Below are 23,293 nucleotides of genomic sequence, written 5' to 3'. Positions count from 1 at the left end.
ACGGTGACGGAGTGCGATTTTCGAAAAACGCATATTCAGTGTATTGTAGGAAATTTAATTCCGAACCTACGTTTTTTCCTCAAATCTTTTCTAGCTCTTACCGTTTTCGAGCTATAGCCGTTTGAAAAAAACGTGTTTTGTCGTTTTCAGAGGTCCGCCATTTTGGATTTTTTGGGGGTTAAAATTTGAAAATGTGACTTTTTGGAATTTTATGGGTGGTTTGGGACCAAGAACTACAAGTGAGCGAAATTTCAACTCCCTAGCACATCCAGAAGTGGGTGTACCTATCGCACTCCTTCACCGTCAAAAAACGCCCTACTTTCAAAAAATTCTCTCAAATATTTAACGGTTTTCACTATTTTTTCATACCTAAATAATTATTTTCCCCAAATCCAACGGAAGTCACATAGATCATCTTTAGTTTAAGGTAAAAAAACTTGAAGTGTTTTAATTCCTTTAAAACAACACCAAAACCAGCTCTGTACCTTGTTTAATAAGATTTATATGAATTTTCAAAGTTTTAAAGTCCTTTTTGAATCAACCTGTATTTTCAAATCAGCTGGTATTATTATATTTAGAACAACGTGCGGTCCTCATTGTCTCCTTCAAAGTCACATGGTGAATAGGCTCCTCCCTCAACTGCAGACTCTTGTGGACCGTACTGTAGCTACACAAATAACTATTTATGAACCACTATGATTTTTAAAACATGATTGCATTTAAATATTGGGAAAATGAAAATATTTTCCAAAACTAGTTGTTTTGCCTCCAGGATCGATTTATTGTCATAAAATAAGGTTACTAACCTGCCGTCAATCAGTCATCGACTAAAACTCCGAAACTATAGTCATCTACGACAAATATAGGAGTGACTGATGACAGGTTAGTATTCTTATTTTATGTTAATTGTTTTATACGGTCATCCCAGTTCCCAGATTTGAGAACAAGCGGTCATGGCTCTACAGAATACGTCCTTCTGTTATGCATTCTCCCTTTGCTGCTGTTGACATTAACAACATCTCCAACGATTGGAAAGATAGAAAACCAAACCCCAACCAGGTAAGAGTAAAAGGTAATTTTTTTAAATATCAGTAATACATATTTTAATATGGAATTGACCCCTTTGGTGTCACAAGAAGGGGTTCTTTTTTGAATTGCTGTAGCAAATGTATCAAACACGCTACGAAATTGAAACCTTACAGTTTTAGTAAATACATATGTAAAAAATACCACTGATTGTCATTTAATTATGATTTATCAGGACAAAATCAGCAAAAAGGATTTAAAAAGTCGATAGTTATTATTATAGACATCCTGTATTCATCACCTGTGGGCTATAAACCAAATTAATCTAATATTTATATCTACCACTGCTATCTATATCTTTAATGAAACTAGTTTTGTTTACCTAAGTAACATTGTAGCCTAATTTGTAAAAAATCAAGGATAAATTTGAAATTGTTTTGCAACTACAATGTAACAATGTACTCTTTAAATATTCCCAAAAGACCACTCTGTTTGGCCTATGTAAAATGTATTGCAGTCGTTACAGGATAATAATTTATATACTCCGGTTCTCTTGGTAACATCATCACCTGTTCCTACACATACATACATTCTATACACTTAACGTCAAATCTTAACAGTAAATATTCTGTGATTTTCTGGCTTCTTCTAGCTGAGATGGCTGCCCTTTAACATACCTAAGGACGAGCTCGTTGACTGGGTTGAAGGACTCAACACTGTGTGCGGTGCAGGGGACCCAACTATGAGAAGTGGTATCAGTATTCACATCTACATTTGCACCTCGTCAATGGACAACAAGTGTTTCTACAACTCAGATGGTGATTTTCTGATTGGTAAGCCGGTTATGATGCCATTTTTATTTTTAAATTACGTGTGTGTTTTAAATTTTTAAATAAATACAAATACGGTTATCAAACTTTTTAAACAGCCACTTCATATTTGACTTGCACAGATAGGACCAGTACTTGAAATGAGTAACAAATTTAAATTAATATTAAAATTAAAAAATTCAAGCAAAAGGTTCTGCTTACTACAAAAGGTTTTAACTTACTACCGGTACGTGTTTCAATGCATATGCATCATCATCAGATCACAATTTAAAGAAATTTAAACCATTTTTGAATTGGTTACGTCAACGTTTTCAAAAATCACAAAAACACTGTAACTAAGTACTCCCCTCCGCAGCAAACATGCAGACTAAGCGAATTCCCATTATTTGATATTTTATTGGCTAAAATGAATATTATTAGCTTGGGCATATTTTAGAGCTCTAATACGTTTTTAGGCTTTAAATTCTACATTTTCCCAGGGGATATTCCTTACCCCCCCCCCCCCCCGACCTTCCGGTGGTCACCCCCCCCCCCCAAAATGAAATTCTGGGACACTGTCAAAGACTTATTAAATTATAAAAGTACTCTTCAAACAAATATATTCAAATCACTGATTAAGCTGGACAAGAACCGTGATAAAGGGGGCCAGGGAACAAAGTTCAGCTCTTGAACCAGTTAAGACTCGACACCCGCCATGTGTACAACTGTCGTTTGTTCTGTTCCCTCTTATAATGTTTTGAGTGATTTTTTTAAACTCAGACGCGATCAATTTAATATAATGGTTTTAATTTCTTCAAGTTGTGACTTGATGATGATGCATATGCATTGAAAAGCATGGTAAAATATAGGAGCAGAAGAAGCACAAGGCAGTTACAGATATTTTTACCCTTTTACAGTACCCTATTTGTCAATGTGATTCGGAATAAACAACACAACATGGAGATATGTGGAAATTTTAAGGAGGATGTCAAATTAAATGTTATAGTCAAATGAATTTGAAATCATATTAGCTCTTCTAACTTATTAACTTAGTAGATTTGTCGTTCTTTAAATGTTAATTTGTTTTAGTTCCTCAACAAGGCCATCTAGTGGTAAAAACTGAATTTGGCATCTTAAGAGTCGAAGTTAACGAAATATGTGTAATACAAGTAAGTACTAAATAATTTGAAAACACATTTCATGATCAGAACCTACACCTTTTGAAATATTTTGTATTGTTATTCTGTGTTTGTTTTCTGTACATATCTGCCACTAGCCAAAGTTTAAAAAATGCTTTACATGTGCTATTATAATATTCAAACATTTGCCAGTTAAAATTAATTATAATTGTTTTGCTACATTAAATTCAAGATTTCTGAAATAATTTTTTTGTCATACACCAAAGCTATTTGTGGTTTTACAAGATTTGTTGGTTTAGCAAGGGATGAAGTTTTCAATCAATGTAGACGGACCATCTCGAGGCTATGTGCTGGAAGTCTATGACAACCATTTTCAACTTCCAAATCTGGGGCCGATTGGTAATAATGCTGGCTTTTTCACTGCTATAGAAATTAGCTTTACTTCAGAATATAAGTTAGTTGGGTTTAATATCAATCATACATATAATCAAAGGTATATAGAATGGACTGAACAAGTTTGTACTCATAAATTACACTATCATATGGTATTTTGTGAAGGATACTTAATGGCCATCGCTGAGTCTGTTCTACTCGCCTAAGAGATCTAAAATATTGTTTCTACTTGATAAATAGACCAACTCGAGGTTGGTTCTGAATCTGAACCACCTAGTTATGGCATGATGACAAAGCAAATTACAATTTAGTATGGTGCAATTTGACCCAAACCTTAACATCCCAAAATTAAAACTACTACAAGTACTAACAACTCCAAACTGTTCAATATAGTACCCATATTGTATGCAATTTTAGGTTTCAGGCGTGGGGGAGAGGGAGTAAAAGTAAAAGCTTTAAAATTTGTACTTTTTTTAGTTTTCATTAAATATTTTGGAAACTATGCAATTTGGCGCAAAATATGCAGAATGATATGTTAATATTTTTTGCTGAGAAAAAGAAATTTACGATAAATTGTCAAGAATGTTTTTTTTCTAATCTTACTTATGTGAACGGTCACAGAGTAAAAATGGACAAATTTTAAAATGTTAACGCTTCAAAATACATTACTTTGTTTTTATTTTTTTAAATATTCCAAGAAACCCAAAAGAATGTAAAATTTTTCAAGTGTGGCTTATTTGGAGAAAGTATATGTGATTCTAATACAGTACCGTTTATCATATTTTTAGGAGCGAATGGCCTAGCAAATCCTCGAGATTTCCTGACACCAGTAGCTCATTATGAAGACGTAGAGAGAGATTACAAGATTATATGTAAATACCAAGGAAGTATTTTTCAAGCTACACAAAGTCACAGTCCTTTCGATGTTGTTGCATGGCACGGGAACTACGTACCATACAAGTACAATTTAGCCAACTTTATGGTCATAAATGCAGTTCAGTTTGACCACTGTGTGAGTATAAAAGGATAAAAAAAACTGATATAAAAGGATTAAGGAGCTTTATGAAAACAATTAATTTACAAATTCTGAGTTTTAACCTACTTGATTGTAAAAAATCAAGCTGCAAGGAATGGGATAGCTCATCTCAGCGTTTCCATTAATAATTATTCAGCTTTATTGGGGTACAGATAAATTACATTGGAAATATAAACATCGTTATTCCTGAAATGTACTTTTAGTTTTGGAATTACCACACGGACAAATTGGTATGGGATCCTGCAGTTCAATTCCCTTTTCCTTTGTAGCATTCAAGCCATTTTATTTAGTATCAAATGAGAAACGAGACTATTGTAAATGTAAACGTTAACCTGATTCACTGATAGTTTTTACTTCAATGGCACATTGTTTAATTGCTCAACAATAATGTCTCCCACTGCTATCAACTGTTCAATGCTACCATAAAAATTCCCATCTTTCCTTATCACCTTGTATGCTGCCTCACTGATTTAAGGCTAGTGTCATAGTTGATGTTTGATTATGTTCAGGATCCTTCAGTATTCACTGTTCTCACTTGCCCATCCACCAAACCAGGAACTGCTATTGCAGACTTTGTCATCTTCCCTCCAAGATGGGCTGTCCAAGAACATACCTTCCGTCCACCTTACTACCATCGTGAGTTGTTATACAGTTTTAAGCATGAACTTGGTTGATTAAGCACATTAACAAGATTGTGCAATATGCAAGATCACAACGAGTTTGCACTAGATAAGAGATGGTGTTAAGACATTTTGTTCACAAGTAACAAGAAATTCACTTATGTGACAACAATAAGTACAGCGAAGCACTCTTGTATGCGTATTCTTAAGGGAACAATTAATAAATTATGAATGCAATGTGAGCGTAAAACAAAGTGAGGTGACGTATATAGCCTAGTTACTGACTTGATGTTTCTTTGGCTATGATCATTATTTCCCAAATTAGCAACGGTGTAATCATAACTATTTGTTCTGTGATTTTTTTGGCAGTTTTTAACCAGCCTGGATACAAATTAAAACTTGAAAAAGCAGTTTTTTAATGTATTTAAGTTATTTTTACTTTTTCACCTCAAATATTTTATAAAATCACACTTTTAGAATTATTTGCGAATCTACATGAGCTAGGCTTTCCAATGACCCGTTATTGCAAATAACTTTATAGTGGTGAGGAAATTGACTAAAGTGGAAGGTAATATTCTGAAAGAGGATAGTAATTCCTTCAAATTGATACCATGCATTTCGTGAGAATACTCAAGAAGGCAGCAAAAAGTTGCATCAAAATAAACAATTTGAAAACCCCTGTTTTCCATGTATTTTTCATGGAAAACATGTTTTTTAAATTTTTCACCATAAATCATAACAAAAACAAACTTTCATAATTATTTGCAAATCTACACAAATTAAGCTTTTCAATGTATTTATTAATCAAATCGGTCCAGTAGAACTCTAGATTTAGTTGTACAAAGATTTTTAAAACTGAATTATATATAAGAAGGTGATTTGAGATAACAAAGATAAGTAATGCATACCAAATATCATCAAAATCCATAGGTGCAGTCTGTAGCTCTGTACACATCTACACAACGGACATCACTTAAACAAATTTTTTGGGTTCAGTGGGGCGCCCAAAATGGATATCTCTAACCAAAACTCAAATTTTTAACAAAAACCATACTCCTCATACTAGACAATTGAAAAATGTCATTCAACTTTAATTTTTGCTCATTTTAATTTTTACAGTTTGTTTTAACCAACTTATCATACAGTTGTGTTTCACAGGCAACTGTATGAGTGAGTTCATGGGGTTGATCTACGGTAACTACGAGGCGAAGGAGGAGGGGTTCTGTCCAGGAGGGGCGAGTCTGCATTCTATTATGACCCCTCACGGACCTGACCTTCAGTGCTTTGAAACAGCTTCTCGGGCCAACCTACAGCCTACCAGAGTGGCTGATGGTACAATGGTAAGTCTATGACTGATTAAATATTGCTTTAACATGTATTTAGCTCTAAATGTTAATTCATTAATCATGTAGTGGGGTTCAGTTTTCCCTGTAAAACATCTGTAGACTTATTTGATGCTTGAGCCAAGAATGTTTACAGCAAATTGAGATTTAGCTTGGAAGTTGAGAAATCAACATGCTAATTACACAAGAAATTTAAGATTCACTGTAATTACACAAGAAATTTAAAATTTGCTGTAACATAATTAAATTTGCTTGAGATTTAATATGTTATTTGATGTTCAGGCTTTCATGTTTGAAAGTTCTCTGGGACTTGGACTAACTACCTGGGGAGAAAATCTGTGTCAGAAGATTGATCCTGATTACCAGAAATGCTGGCAGGGACTAATCAAATACTTTAAGCCACCTGTGTAGATTAGGTTAGTTTAATTAAGTGATTGTTAACCCTCCGAGTGTTCATAGTTTAGGCCTTAATGTCCGCCTATTTTTGGCGCATTTACAAGGTTTTATTAAAACGGTTCTGAGAAGCTTAAAACAATGTTAATTCTACTGTTCTATGTACCATTTTGTTTGGAAAATCATGGGCTTCAATATTATACATAAAACATAAGGAACATTTGTTTCAAAAAAATTTTTTAGGTAAAAAAAATATTTTGGAAAATTTTCAAAAAAAAAATAAGTTTGCGCTCAATGAAATTGTATAAATTATAGGCCTATAAATATTTGTTCTAAGTTTTATGAGGATTACAAATATATAGTAATATAAGGAAGTAGATTTGCAAATAAATAAGTTATGGGCAAAAAACAGATTTCAGTACATAGCGTTTAGCTAAGAATGCATAGCCTAACCATAGCTAGGAATCTGGCTGATAATTTACATCAATATCACTACCTACTTCTTCAGGATCATCAACCAGCCCTTCAAAATCACTTAAATCTTCTTATAATGCACCACGTATATCACTACTTTTGATTTTTAACACTAAAACAATGATAAACGTAATAAAACACATCAGTCATCGGTCCGAGGGTAACCTAGCTGTTTACAAATACGCACGTCAGCTGTCTGCTACAATTACGATCGGCTCGGAGAACATAAAGCGCTTAGAGACAGACCTCTGGAGAAAGCGTAGAATATAACGAAAATAACGATACCTAACTCAATCCAGTTCAATCCGATTCAGTCAGTCATAGAGCCTTCGCCGTAAATGATGTTCGTGCGTCGAAAAATCGACGCGTGACACTACACAAAGTGTGTCGCGCGTCGATTTTTTGACGAGTGACGCTCGGAGGGTTAAAGTTATAAATTATTAATGTAAAAGTGACTATTATGCTTTGTATAAAAAGATCAGGGGCTTAAGTCCTGATTCAATAAATTGTGTAATAATATTTTTAAAAGTATAATAAACTTGTTGAATTCCTTGTAAATCATTTTTTTAGTTAGGGTTTAACCATCATTTAATGTTTATTGCTCATCCCATCTTTCCCTTGGTATGATTCCTGAAGCCCAATTGGACTGGAAAATGCAAAGATGAAGGACAGGAAAATGAAAAGATAAATACCCCCGCCGCAGCAAACCTGCCGTCTAAGCGAATTTCCATTTGGCTGAATTGATTTTCAATCGATCTATTTAGATAACATTAGGTTTAACGAGTACCTAGGTTTGCTGCTACAAGGAAACTAATAAAGTGTGTATTTTAAGTAAAATAATTATTGCTTAGTAGAAAATGAATATATTTGCCAAGTTTGATCAAAAGATATCCATAAACAAGCAAACTACAACATTTTACAATATTCTCCATATGAATAACATGGGAATTTTAAATTTACATTTTTTTAGTTTTCTCCGTAACCAATAACCGTACAAAAACACTTTGATATACTGAATTGTTTGTTTTTTTAAGCTCTTTAAGAAGGTTTAGAGAAAAATTGGGAAATTTTGTGTTTTGAGGGTCAAAAGTGAGAAAAACCAATTTTTACCCCATAAAACCCCCCATAAAACCCTGTTCCCATGGTCCGATCATGCTGGATCGCGAACTCATTCAAGTTAATCCCGCCTTACACCTTCAAACCAAATTTCATCAAAATCGGATAAAAATTACTCAAGTTATCGTGTTCACGGACACATATATATATAAATCTATATATATATATATATATACATATATAAAAATTTTTACGAATGGTGTTTTTGGCCTCTGGGGACATCAAAATGAAAAAGTAAATCGGTCCCGGGCCTAAGTCTTACCATGAGACCTACGGTAATAGCTACTTCCCTATAGGGAAATTCGCTAAAAAAGTGACTGTCAATCCTATTTCAATAATTTGATCCTTTACAGCTCAAAAGACTATTTTTAGGTTGCCTTAAAAAATTCAGAGGTCAACTATACTGACCATAGTATTTTGCACCACAGCTTAGGTAAATTATATCCCTGCCGCTTTACTGGCCAGTGTTACTGACCAGTAGAGCACAAAGGGTTTTATAGTTAATGGAAAAACTAGGTATCTTAGTAAAAATAAATGAATAAATAAAACAAACACTCTTATTAATTACAATATCTACATTTTAATACTGTACGTTAATGCTATACAAACTATCCATATATTGTTGATGATTTGAATGCTTCTGAACTTTGGTTGAATCTTTCCAAAGTCGAGTGGTAAAGAGGTACGCCTTTGAGAACTTGGGACGAAGCATCTGTAATCTGAAGGACAGGAATTATTAACTTTGGAAAAATATAGCCCTTTTTAAATTTATTTTTCCAAGCTTGTTTTGGGCAAGCAAAACACCCCTAACAAAACCCACACCGACTTTGAATAACCGCGACCCACAAAATCGCCAAATTAACCTAAAAGAAAAATGTGAAAAGATACCAATTTAGTTTTATTCTCTAATTCAAAACAAATACCAGATTTTCTCAAGAAAGTGATTAAACCTTAATTTATTATCTTAAATAGCCAAAGCTAAAACATAAAACTTTACATTCATAAAAATTTTTAAATTGCAAAGACTTAAACAAAGACTACCTTGATTTCTCACTTATATTAACTGGTGGTTGTAGGACTTTTGAACAGTATTTAAAATAGTTCAACTTTTGGAGGTTTAAATTATAACAACGCCACATTTTGAAAATCAACAAGATATGCTTTTAGGCAACTTTGGCAATCTAATTTTGGGAAATTTTTAATCTCGTTCTTTGATTGAGACTCTCATTTTATTTTGATTGAGATTTTTTCAAAACGAGATTATAAAAAAAAAAAAATTTTTAACGCCTGCAGAAAGTCAATGCAATACCCGCAATACAGGAGCGTGTTCTTGTTGCGTTTCCTTTGCGAAGGCGTTGATATTTTATACATTCTTCATATGTAAATATTGCTTTAATTGTTTTATAATTTTTTGTTTTGACATTGCAAATGATGAGAAGTTTTGTTAAGTGTAAGCAGTGTGAGACATGTTTTACTACAGTAAACATAGCCAAAACAAGTCACTCCAAAATCATTCTAAACAAATACAATGATTGAAATATAGTTACTTGATACCATTTTGATACTTAACTACCTAGTAAGACTGATGTTTTAAACTGATAAATTTCGTAATTTTCTAAGTTATACTATTATAATTTAATATTTAATTAGTAAAACTAATGTTTCAGACTGATAAATTTTGTATTTTTCTAAGTTGAACTATATACAGGGTGTCTCAGACCACCCGGCCGGCTTGTATAGCTCTAATATGAAAGCAAATGGAAACCTAATTGCAACTGGAACCCCCTATTTTGACCCCAAGGAATTCAACTAAATTATTTTCAACCCCAAAAAAGCACTCCAAAGGGCAGTTTTTGGGGGGTGGGGGTGGTTTTTGGGAAATTTTCAAATATAAAGGGGGGTTGTGTTATACCTCTTGTTAAAGGTCCTTTAGTCGTGAGTATTTTAGTGGAAAAAGATTTAAATTATCTTCATCCCTATTTACAGGGTGTTCAAAAACGTACAAAAAATAGACCTTTGAACTACTTTTCACTGTAAAGAGGTGGAATTTCGTGGGGGGTTCAAATTTTGACAACACTTTAATCGCTAAATGAGCTTTCAAAAAACTCTGGTTTCAACCCTTTTGCTATCTTTTTACTTATGTTACGCATTTTCAAACTTTTTGAAGTTTCAAAAGCTGTTATCTCAAAAATTTCAAATGGCAACATGGGTTTCATTACAAACCACATTGTAGCCCTTGAAATTTGCTATAATTTTTGTATTTAATGTTTTTTGGTATCTTCATTGGTTAAAGAGATATAACGAAATTAGTGTATTTTAATGTTTTATTAAATGGTATTCAAAGTGTTTGCTGTTGCAAATGTACACCTCTAGGTCTCAATTAAAACAAATATTGTCTAAAAAAATAAAATAGTACTCAGATTGTTGATCTTGGAAGATTGATAAAGGTAAGAACACAACTGCAAATATTCTTAGTTATTTTACAATTCCATGGCTCTAATAGTGCTTTGAATGAATAATTTGTTTCAATCAGCATTAATAGCCTACATACCGATGGACTTCTACAAATGCTTAAATTGCCTTCCATTTTGTTCCATGCAAACCCCAACTCTGTTTACGCACGTAGTACTTCTTCTCCACTATTATGGTACTGTATTGCTATTTTACTACCGCAGGTGCATGCACCTATCGTACAGATCCAGTATTTCCTTATACTTTGTTTTATCTGATCAAACGTGACCAGTTTCACGCACACGCTCATTGATTTCATGATGATTTTTTTAAAATTTACCAGTAGCATTTATAGACAGTATTCATTCAAAGCACTATTAGAATTTTGTAAATTGTAAAATAACTAAGAATATTTGCAGTTGTGTTTTTTCCTTGATTAATCCTCCAAGCTTAACAATCTGGGTAGTATTTTAATTTTTTAACATAATTAGTTTTAATTGAGACCTAGACGTGTACATTTACAACAGCAAACACTTTGAATACCATTTAATAAAACATTAAAATACACTAATTTCGCTATATCTCTTCAACCAATAAAGATACCAAAAAACATTAAATACAAAAATTATAGCAAATTTCAAGGGCTACAATGTGGTTTGTAATGAAACCCATGTTGCCATTTGAAATTTTTGAGATAACAGCTTTTGAAACTTCAAAAAGTTTGAAAATGCGTAACATAAGTAAAAAGATAGCAAAAGGGTTAAAACCAGAGTTTTTTGAAAGCTCATTTATTAATTAAAGTGTTGTCAAAATTTGAACCCCCCACGAAATTCCACCTCTTTACAGTGAAAAGTAGTTCAAAGGTCTATTTTTTGTACGTTTTTGAACACCCTGTAAATAGGGATGAAGATAATTTAAATCTTTTTCCACTAAAATACTCAGGACTAAAGGACCTTTAACAAGAGGTATAACAAGACCCCCCTTTATATTTGAAAATTTCCCAAAAACCACCCCCACCCCCCAAAAACTGCCCTTTGGGGTGCTTTTTTGGGGTTGAAAATAATTTAGCTGAATTCCTTGGGGTCAAAATAGGGGGTTCCAGTTGCAATTAGGTTTCCATTTGCTTTCATATTGGAGCTATACAAGCCGGCCGGGTGGTCTGAGACACCCTGTACTATAACTGGTATCACCAAGTTAAGAGTTATTTTTTATAAGGTAGGCCTAATTAATATTTTTTTTCATAAACAACTTTTTATTGATGTTTTTTAATTAAAGATGAATTTAATTTATTTATTACCTATAATTATTATAATTTTTGTATTTAACCAGTCTGTAAAAAATTAGTAGGTAGGGTTACAAAATCAGGTTAAAATGTAGAACGTGCATTTGCCGTAAGGTATGAGAAGGGAAATCCTGTCTCGATCTCATCTCGAAATTTTATGACAAACTAAAAATCCCGACTCAAACTAAAAATCTAGATACCTAATGCAAGTTTAGCAACTGACAAAATTGCAGAGATGAATGCAGAGACTTTACTGATGTTGTAAGACGGGAGGTGCGTGAACCCGCAAGTAATTTCACAAAAGAGATGTGTCTTATGTTAAGATGAACCTGTTACTAGAGTTACAATGAGTTTTACCTTGACAGCCACATAGTCGCCAGAACTGATAGGTTTAGTTGGGCCCGATGAGTCTTCTGGGATGTCGACCTTTGGAACAATAACTTTGGTGTTACCATCGTTTCTCCCTGCCAAGTGCTCTTTGGATCTTTTACTGTCCTGAGACAAAAAAAAAAAAAAAAAAAACTCTGTACGGTACTGGGTTTCAATTTAAAATAAAAATAAATAAATTAATTAAAATTCTTAGATTAATATAAAGTCCCACTATACTAATACACCTTTAGACTACAACGTACCTCTATAGTACAGTACTGTAGGTCATGGTTTCATAGTTATTCAAAGAGATAAAAAGCCAAATAATGTTCCGCTAAAAAGGGATTTTATTAGCATGGAAATATTCATTTGTAACTTACCCCCTCAACTAAAATAAGTTGCACACTTCCAATCTGTGCTTTATTCAGTTGTTCAGCATCTTTCCGGAACTGTGAAACTAATCTGTCTACTCTTAAGGTCTTAATTTCTTGCGGAACATCATCCTTGAATCTTCTGTGGGCAGTGGTTTTCTGCAAAAATTTAAATTTTGTTATATTGATGGTTTATAAATTGTTATAGTATACTAAACAGTAACAATGTTAACATGACAGATAATTTTAATACAACCTGAAAAGTGTTCACCAGTTAGAAATGTGATAATTCCACCAAGGCTTGAAATATCTGATCACTTGTTATTATTCTTAAACTTACAAAAATTGACTCTTTTCATTGAATAGTGAAGCAGTGAATAACAAACGGTGATTCACTTCATTTTTTAACAAAAGCCAAACAGAACAAACTGATCAATTTTAACAGAAAACTATGAAACTACTTAATGCTATTTTTAAAAAATTTATAAGAAAATATTTTTATTGTTATAACATACAAGATGTTTAACAATTTTCTATCCAATAAAACACTTTTACAATACCTCTCGCATGCTGTAGGGAAATATGTATGCAAAGTTGTATTTGACTAGTTTCACTAAGCTGAGGGTGTCCTCAAACTCCTCTTCTGTTTCACCACAAAATCCACAGATGAAGTCGGAGGATATAGCGACTCCGGGGAGGACTTCCCGGATATGCAGGATCAGATCCAGGTAGCTTTCCCGGGAGTATCCCCTTCTCATACGCTCGAGGACTGAGGAATTTCCAGACTGTGCGGGAATGTGAAGACTCCTGCAGATGTTGCGTCTCTCACGGATTATTTGTAGAACCTAAAATTAGAATAAATGGGATATAACTAATGAATGGGTCATGTCAGGTGGATACTAAGTAGATCATTCCAATTGAAACTACAGAGAATAACAGATTATAAGACGTGTTTACAAGGTATTTTCTTTGTATATGCAATAGTCACAATCTAGGGCAGAAGGATACAACTAAATTGCATTAGTACCAAACAGTAGTTTGGAGGAGTGGGGGTCCAATGAAACAGTCTACCACTGGACCATCTTCAAATGATCCAAAATCCAAAGTTTATATTGCCGATCTGTTGATCTAAAATTGGAAGATCCAATAGTTAAATAGCCCACAGTTTGATCCAAAATCGAAAGATCCAATGTTTATATTGCAGATTGGATGACCCAAAGATCGGTAGATTCAAAAGTACAGACATAACCAGAAGTACAATTTTCCTTTGTGAAGTAAACTTATGAAATAGACTGTCCGTTTAGCTTTGGACCATTTGATCGTAGCTGGGTCGATTGATCCAAAAAACAATATGTGAGATCGGAAAAATCCAAAAGTATGAACTATTGCGTCTCTCAGATTGAAGGCGTTCAAATATTCACCTTGGCTTGATCAAAATTACAGATGTTCCTTATGTTACCAACCTAAATGAAAATGAAACAACAGTCTATCCATTTTATTGCAATTTGTCCAATTTTAAAACACATAAGACATTTCTGGCTGGAAAGTTATTTTTTAAATAAAATAGAATATCACCAATTTATGAATGGGAGAAATTGGCAAGCTTTAGCTAGTTATCTGGAAAACGCTTGGAAGTATAGATGGGAGATAATGACAGAATTTAACTTTTTAACATAAATTAACTTTAAACTGCCATATGAAACTCGTCTATAGATAAGTTAAGAGCAGTTTGTTTTTGTTTTTTCTCCTCCTTAATTTAACTCTACAATAAAGTAATCTCTCTCTCTCTCTCTCTCTCTCTCTCTTATATTTTTTGATTGTTTTTGTTTCACAAATATGTATTCATCTTTTTAGTGCTCAATACTATTGTAATCTTAATTAATTTGAACAACTCTAGTGCCAAAAAAAACAGACTGTTTATTAACCATTGTTTTTATGTGTCTGTGCAAAAAATGTATGTATTTTCTAAATTGTACAATAAAGACACATTTTCATTTCATTATTCATTTAATTTCATTTAGGTTATCGGCATTGCACAGTTCGTACACTATTTATTTATCGAAAGTAACTCAAATTGATATAAAACATTCACTTTTTAAACTAATATATCGGTTTGATTAACATAAATAGTTTATGCAGGCCAACTATCAGTTTTATTTTATGAACAAAATAAAGCAGCCCCTAAATAAAATACAAAGATAAACAGTATTTGTTAATTATTATGTCTTTTATTGCTGACATTATTCCTGCGGCAGAGCAAGGGCGGTTAACTAGTATATTTTAAAAACAGAAAAGGGTCGTTGAAAAGTTCAAACTCTTACTTCATCAGGAAAATCCTTCGGATGAGGAGAAGTAAATCTGACCCTCAGGTTTGGATCAATGGCTGAAACTCGGTCTAACAGTTGAGCGAAGTTGAGGCCCCGTTTCTTAGGTTTGTAGACAGTTTTAAACCCTTTCACTGTCTCAGCAGTTTGATCACTCATGTAGTACGAGTCTTGAGATAGATCTTGGTAACTGTTCACATTCTGACCTGAATTTAACAACAGTTTTTAGTTTTAAAAGTCACCACAAAACAGTATACCTTTATTTACCTGCACTGAAGTTCAATCACGCATTAACTACTGGTTGGATTGAGCTGAAATTTGGTAAATCCTTTCAGGCTCCACCCCAGTGGCTCTGGAGTTCCCCATGTTAACCTTATAAGTATTGATATTTAAAAGGAATTAACCCTTTGAGTGCCACGCAACGATATATCGTTTTGCACAACACATCTGAAAAATACTTCACATCAATATATCACCGTCGCTAGTCTTACTGAAAAATACATTGCAACGATATATCGGGACGGCACGACTTTCGATCATGTGAGTTTTAATGGGCATATCGGTTGACTCGGTTGTTATTATAAAACAATGATGATTTCAATCGATTTCTCATACGATCGAGGCACATATCGTTCCATGGCCCTTTTGGGATGAAAATTTATAATTTTACCGATTTTTATTCTTGCGCACTACGCTTCGCCCCCACGGAAAGCCTGGCACTTTTCAGACATATCTAGTAAAAAAACTCTGGCACTTTTCGGAAAGTATCGAAATAAATTTCTGGCACCCAAAGGGTTAAGGAATTTTGTCAGCTGTTTCAACCACACAAGTTGGTACTACACGATATTAAATGTAATTAATATTTTTTGCATTTATGACAGCTAATTACCAACTAGCAACAAAAAGCTGTGACATACAATGAGAACTTTACATTTTTCTATTTTTTAGGTGCAGTGGTAGAACATTATGGCTATGGTAGATGTGCTACACTATAGCATGCCATAAATTAAAAGAATCAAAATGTCTTAAGCCGTGTCCTCTCCCATTGCAAACACAAAGCCAAATATAACTGCTATAAGCATTTTATACTTCTACGCAAACCCTGTATGAAGGACGGGTACTCTGCTAGTAATTAATAAAACTAACTTAACTAAAATACTCGTCATTATCATGCTTGGCATAAAAAAATATCTTCAATACTAATAGGTTTTCAACTCAAATAAAGTAAAACAAGCAGTGCAATATAAAAGTTTACACATGAAAATATCAAAATTAAAATAATAGATAAAATTATTTTAAAACCAAAAGTTTCTACTTATATGAAATATGAAATAAAGCAGTATAACTTATGGAACTAAAACTCTTCAAAGGAGTAGATAGTCTTGTTGATAAGAAACTATTTCAATTTTCATTTAAATTTATTTTTGGATGTTTCAAATTTGATTTCTTTAGGAAGTTTATTATAAAATTTGGAAGCGACATATTTAGGTGCCTTTGTGAAAAGTTGCAGAGTATGAAGGCCAGGTTTTCTCGATTTCTAGTAACTGTGATAGTCTCCAACAAGTTGTAATTCATCAGATCTGTCCTTTACTGATAATACTGTTTCATAGACATACATTCCATAAAGTTATAATATTTTCAGTTTTAAAAAGTTCCTTGACTGAAGTTCTACGTTTTAGATTGCATAAAATTCTAATAGTTTTTTTTTTGCTTTTTAAGAATAGATTTTAATATTTTTCTTAACTACAATTTTTGGCATATTTCGCAGTTTAGTTTTTCCTGCTTGGAAACACATAAAATTAGTTTTATCTGTGTTCAAACGCAAATTATTTGAGTAAAAAAACTGTTAAGTAATAATATATCAGAATTGGCCGTGACTTCAAGTTCAGCATACGTTTCTGCGGCTACTTTTAAATTTGCAGCATCAGCATATAAGCAAAATTTGCTAAAAGCACTTAGTTGCGGAAAATTTCTCAAGTAAAAGATGAATAAAAAGGGGCCTAGGATAGATCCTTGGGGAACTCCATATTTAACTTCCCGAGTACAAGAATTGTAAATGTTATAATTTTAGCGAATTTCCTTATAGGGAAGTAGCTATTACCGTAGGTCTCATGGTAAGACCTAGGCCCGGGACCGATTTACTTTTTCATTTTGATGTCCCCACAGGCCAAAAACACCATTTGTTCAAATTTTTATATTTGTTTATCAAAAAACATCTGTGTCCGTCCGGACGATAACTTGAGCAATTTTTGTCCGATTGTGATGAAATTTGGTTTGAAGGTGTAAGGCGGGATAAACTTGAACGAGTTCGCGAACCAGCATGATCGGACCATGGGAACGGGGTTTAACTGGGGTAAAAATTGGTTTTTCTCATTTTTGACACTCAAAACAAAAAATTTCCCAATTTCTCTATAGACCTTCTTAAAGAGCTTAAAAAAACAAATAATTAAGTATATCAAAGTGTTTTTGTATGGTTATTGGTTACGGAGAAAACTCTAAAAAATTTAAATTTAAAATTCCCATGTTATTCTTATGGAGAATATTGTATAATTTTGTAGTTTGCTAGTTTATGGATATATTTTGATCAAACTTGGCAAATTTATTGATTTTATACTAAGCTATAATTATTTTACTTAAAAACACACTTTTTTGTTTCCTTGCAGCAGCAAACCTAGGTACTCGTTAAACCTAATGTTAATAAAAATAGATTTATTGAAAATCAATTCAGGCAAATGGAAATTCGCTTAGACGGCAGGTTTGCTGCGACGGGGGTATTTATCACTATAGTGACTCAGTTCTACGTATTGTTTTCTATCAAAAAGATAGGACTTAAAACAAGTTTAATGCAGTGCTATTTAGTCCACTACTACTGTGCTTTAAAACACAACAACTCATGACAACAACACATTCATGGTAACAACTCATGAGAAATGGAATCAAAAGCTTTACTGAGGTCCAATGTAGGTACCTATGTGAAAATGTTATTAAAAAATTTGTGTAGAAAAGTTTTTCTACACAAGATTTAAATATAATCAAAACCAAAATGGCGGTTTCCACTACTTACCAAATTTAAAAGCAATAAACCTAAAGATAAAGAGTTCCCATAAAGGCCATAAAGGTTGAATTTTGTTTCTAAAAGAGTTAGCGGATGTGTAACTATTTCATACAAAAGATGTAAGGATCAAAATGTTCATATTTTTTGTCCCCTTCCCGTTGCAAAGCACGGGTATAACATCTAGTGCTATTATAAACTAGTGATTTTTACCATCGACTGTAAAATAAATTAATGTGTTGTAAATTGTCAGGTTAAAATTCCCATCATAATAAATTGAAAAACCACTGAAACTGAAATAATAAAAGCTAAAATTAGTTGTAAATAAAAACTCAGTTTCCTTTATATTGCTTTTAAAATGGAAATAAACTACACCGAGCCATGACTCGGACCCCAGGGAAATTGATTTGTAAACAGATGATTACTTACCGAGGAGAGTTACTTCTCTAACACCTTGCTGCACAAGATGAGCAACTTCATTGACAATGGACTGCACAGGTCTGGACCTCTCCCTACCTCTAGTGAATGGTACAATGCAGTAGGTGCACATGTTGTCACATCCTCGCATGATAGACCTGGTAAACGAACAACAAAATATCCTAAAAGTCACTCCAGAAACTCATTTTCATTACACTTGCATAATCTACCAATTACTTTCAAAATTATCAGTGTTAACCTTTAATATTTTAAGATTCTACTTGCTTTTGCTAGAAGGTATCAAATGTAGTCATTGTTCATGCTGTACATGTTTAGAGCTACTTACAGCTCACCTTCAGCAGCATTCTTGTACAGTACACTCCCGATTAAACGAGGTTGTTGGGACTGAGGTTGTTGGGTTGCCGAGAATCTCGAATAACACGGAGGACTCTTAGATTTTGAGGATAGGGGTTACAGTACCACATTACGAAGTCAAGACTAGAAAATATATGTTTTAATAGTGAATACAAAATTATCAATAAAATAATATTTTCATGGACATTTTTTTTTTACACATATACTGCGGGCGTATCCAATCGGATACAGGCCGAGCGGTCTTCAGGTGCTACCGTAACCGATCGGATACGCTCGGCAATGCCTTTCGTATATCTTCGTTTTTGCTCTAACGTCGGTCGAATGCGGACCTATACCACGTAAGCATGTAGTGGGTGACTTGCTTTCTTCACTAAATTGTACATTTTTAAACCCATAACCATTAACAAAGTAGACACTTTTTTCTCGTTCTTAATATCATTAGCGTTATTAAAAATTAACAACCTTTCTATATACAGGGTGTCTCAGACCACCCGGCCGGCTTGTATAGCTCCAATATGAAAGCAAATGGAAACCTAATTGCAACTGGAACCCCCTATTTTGACCCCAAGGAATTCAGCTAAATTATTTTCAACCCCAAAAAAGCACCCCAAAGGGCAGATTTTGGGGGGTGGGGGTGGTTTTTGGGAAATTTTCAAATGTAAAGGGGGGTCGTGTTATACCTCTTTTTAAAGGTCCTTTAGTCCTGAGTATTTTAGTGGAAAAAGATTTAAATTATCTTCATCCCTATTTACAGGGTGTAAACTACTTTTCACTGTAAAGAGGTGGAATTTCGTGGGGGGTTCAAATTTTGATAACACTTTAATTAATAAATGAGATTTCAAAAAATTCTGGTTTTAACCCTTTTGCTATCTTTTTACTTATGTTACTCATTTTCAAACTTTTTGAAGTTTCAAAAGCTGTTATCTCAAAAATTTCAAATGGCAACATGGGTTTCATTACAAACCACATTGTAGCCCTTAAAATTTGCTATAATTTTTGTATTAAATGTTTTTTGGTATCTTCATTGGTTAAAGAGATATAGCAAAATTAGTGTATTTTAATGTTTTATTAAATGGTATTCAAAGTGTTTGCTGTAGTAAATTTACACGTCTAGGTCTCAATTAAAACTAATTATGTTAAAAAATTAAAATACTACCCAGATTGTTAAACTTTGAAGGATTAATAAAGGAAAAAACACAACTGCAAATATTCTTAGTTATTTTACAATTACAAAGATCTAATTGCTTTGAATGAATACTGTCTATAAATGCTACTGGTAAATTAAAAAAATCATCACGAAATCAATGAGCGTGTGCGTGAAACTGGTCACGTTTGATAAGATAAAACAAATTATAAGGAACTTACTGGATCTGTAAAAGAGGTGAATGCACCTGCGGTGGTAAAATAGCAATACAGTACCATAATAGTGGAGAAGAAGTACTACGTGCATAAACAGAGTTGGGGTTTGCATGGAACAAAATGGAAGGCAATTTAAGCATTTGTAGCATTTGTCCATCGGTATGTAAGCTATTAATGCTGATTCAAACAAATTATTCATTCAAAGCACTATTAGAGCCATTAAATTGTAAAATAACTAAGAATATTTGCAGTTGTGTTCTTTCCTTTATCAATCTTCCAAGATCAACAATCTGAGTATTATTTTATTTTTTTAGAAAAGATTTTGTTTTAATTGAGACCTAGTGGTGTACATTTGCAACAGCAATCACTTTGAATACCATTTAATAAAACATTAAAATTGTTGTAAATGGACTTAAATTATGTAGAATGATAAAGAGAAAGGTGTTTTAGGTACAAGATTTACTCAATACAAAACCATATCATAGCTTTTCACAAAACACATCTGGTATCCATGACAACAACTTATTCAGAACACATGTGATACCAAATTAAACTGTTCACACAAATCATATTTCAACACCCTCCTTATTTGTGGAATCCCTGGAACTTAATGCAGTCTCTGAATTTTTCACTGTTAAGCGCCTTTGTTAGAGAATCAGCAACCATCTCTTTAGTAGGAACATAAATGAAGGAAAGCTGTTTGGATTGAATCTTCTCCCTCAAGAAATGATGCCTCACATCAATATGCTTCGTCCTGGCTTGGTACGTTCCATTCAAGGCTAAGTTCCTGGCTCCCTGGTTGTCACAATATATCTGGATCAGACTCTTTGAAGACGGGTCAATTTCTTCAGCTAAACCTCTTAGCCATAATGCTTCTTGAGCAGCTGAAGACATTGCCATATACTCGGCTTCTGTTGTCGAGAGTGCCACAGTAGGTTGTCGTTTGGTACACCATGAACTCGGACCACCGCACTTCATAAATAGGTACCCCGTGACGGATCTTCTTTCGTCTGGATCACTTGCCCAATCAGCGTCACAGTATCCAAACAAGTTTCCACCCTTAAAACCATCATACTGTAACTTCCACGACGAAGTTCCCTTTAAGTACCTGAAGATTCGTTTTATGCCAGTCCAATGCTCCATCCCAGGATTGTTGTTAAATCTACTCAAATTACTGACAGCATATGCGATATCAGGTCTTGAAACTTGGGCTGCAAACAACAGACTACCAATAGCTTCTTGATAAGGAATTTTTCTCATCTTCTCCTTTTCAACTTCATTTTTCGGCATCTGAGCTTTACTAAATTTATCACTGCAGTTCATTGGAGTTGATACTGGGTGGCACTGGTCCATTCTGAAACGTGTCAGCATCTTGTTGATGTACGTTTCTTGGCTTAACCATATCTTCTTCTCCTTTCTGTCTCTGGTCAGTTGAAATCCCAAGACAGACTTAGCTTCACCAAAATCTTTCATTTTAAAAGACTTCATCATCTGAGTTTTCATCTCCTGTTTAAGTTTCTGATTGTTGGAGAATATTAAAATATCATCAACCCAAACTGCAAGCAAAAACACTACACCTTCTTCAATTCGATAATAAACACAACGGTCGAATTTTGATTGTTTCAGTCCCAGACCTTGTAAACAAGAATCAAGTTTTTGGTTCCACACCCTGCTGGCTTGCTTGAGGCCATATATACTTTTATGAAGGCGGCAAACTCTAGAAGTTCCGTCTTCATATCCAGGCGGCTGGCACATGTATATCTCCTCTTCCAGTTCTCCCTGCAGAAAAGCAGAAACAGCATCCATTTGATCGATGTCTAAGTCGTGTTCAGCAGCAAGGGCTAATAGAAACCGAATCGAACTGTAACGCACAACAGGTGAAAATGTTTCATCATAGTCTATTCCCCTCCTTTGGTCAAATCCTTTAACAACTAGCCGTGCCTTATGACAAGTCACCTGGCCCTTCTCATTTTCCTTTGATTTGAAAACCCATTTACAGTTTAAAGGTTTCCTCAAGGCTGGGGGTTCGACCAATTCCCAAGTCTTATTTTCGATTTGAGACTTAAACTCACGGTCCATAGCATTCTTCCAAGAGTCTTTGAACTCACTTTTTAATGCTTCTTCGCGAGTTATTGGATAGGATAGCTCACCAGAGAAATAAGTAACATAATCGTTCAACGCAGCTGGGAGGTTTCTGACGCGCTGCGGTCGAGTTGTTGTGTCCGGAATAATGTTCATGTCAGTAACATCAGTAACATCGTTGTTACTTCGGTTTACACCAGATCCTGTTGGAAGCACATCATCATTATTGGACACACTTGGACCGGTTTGTGTCTGACCACTAGTACTGTCCTGACTATCAGACACATTTCCTGTAGGTTCGGGAAACACGTAAAAATCTAAGTCTTTCCTCACATTTTTCAATAGAGAACTTCCCCATTGATTTTCAGAAAAGGTAACGTCTCTAGATATGAAAGTTATTTTCTTCTGAGGATCATACAACCTGTACCCTTTACTAAACTGACAATAACCGACAAATATACAAGGAGTAGATCGTGGACTAAGTTTTTTACGTTTCTCAGCAGGAATGTGAGCAAATGCCTTACAACCGAAAATTCTGAGATGTTGTAGAGTAAGCTTGTTACCTGACCACACTTGTATTGGAGTTGATTCCACGGACCTGCATGGTGATCTGTTCAGAAGGTAAGCAGCAGTATTCACAGCTTCAGCCCAAAAACTAGACGGAAGCCCAGACTCTATCAGCAAACATCTTGCTCGTTCTAGGAGGGAACGGTTGAGACGCTCTGCCTTTCCGTTTTGCTGAGGTGTGTAAGGACATGTAGTTTGATGCACAATACCTGATGACTTAAAAAACTCAGTTAAGTTGCGATTACAGTACTCCGTACCATTATCTGTACGCAACACTTTTATCTTCTTGTCAGTT

The 23,293-nt window shown here is 34.0% G+C and overlaps 2 protein-coding genes across 2 annotated transcripts in view; one reads left to right on the top strand and one right to left on the bottom strand.

Moving 5' to 3' along the window:
• The window catches only part of LOC128988539 (homogentisate 1,2-dioxygenase), a 44,195-nt gene extending 36,413 nt beyond the window's left edge, over positions 1-7,782 (top strand). Inside the window, exons 3-10 of the mRNA XM_054409914.1 lie at positions 929-1,059; positions 1,679-1,859; positions 2,925-3,004; positions 3,274-3,373; positions 4,156-4,379; positions 4,913-5,039; positions 6,182-6,363; positions 6,649-7,782. Coding sequence (XP_054265889.1) covers positions 929-1,059; positions 1,679-1,859; positions 2,925-3,004; positions 3,274-3,373; positions 4,156-4,379; positions 4,913-5,039; positions 6,182-6,363; positions 6,649-6,777 — 1,154 coding nt within the window. The 3' untranslated portion in view covers positions 6,778-7,782. The remainder of the gene's footprint in view (positions 1-928; positions 1,060-1,678; positions 1,860-2,924; positions 3,005-3,273; positions 3,374-4,155; positions 4,380-4,912; positions 5,040-6,181; positions 6,364-6,648) is intronic.
• A 1,106-nt stretch (positions 7,783-8,888) lies between these two features.
• The window catches only part of LOC128990894 (CDK5RAP1-like protein), a 32,406-nt gene continuing 18,001 nt past the window's right edge, over positions 8,889-23,293 (bottom strand). The window contains exons 4-9 of the mRNA XM_054413537.1: positions 18,628-18,773; positions 15,144-15,352; positions 13,383-13,667; positions 12,832-12,981; positions 12,440-12,577; positions 8,889-9,068 (exon numbers count right to left, since the gene is read on the bottom strand). Of these exons, the coding sequence (XP_054269512.1) occupies positions 8,958-9,068; positions 12,440-12,577; positions 12,832-12,981; positions 13,383-13,667; positions 15,144-15,352; positions 18,628-18,773 (1,039 nt within the window). The 3' untranslated portion in view covers positions 8,889-8,957. The remainder of the gene's footprint in view (positions 9,069-12,439; positions 12,578-12,831; positions 12,982-13,382; positions 13,668-15,143; positions 15,353-18,627; positions 18,774-23,293) is intronic.

The sequence above is a fragment of the Macrosteles quadrilineatus genome, unplaced genomic scaffold, assembly GCF_028750875.1.
Source record: "Macrosteles quadrilineatus isolate MER2022 unplaced genomic scaffold, UCM_ALF_1.0 Scaffold_3__2_contigs__length_128488019, whole genome shotgun sequence".
Taxonomy (NCBI): domain Eukaryota; kingdom Metazoa; phylum Arthropoda; class Insecta; order Hemiptera; family Cicadellidae; genus Macrosteles; species Macrosteles quadrilineatus.
This window is presented reverse-complemented; position numbering and strand designations above follow the sequence as displayed.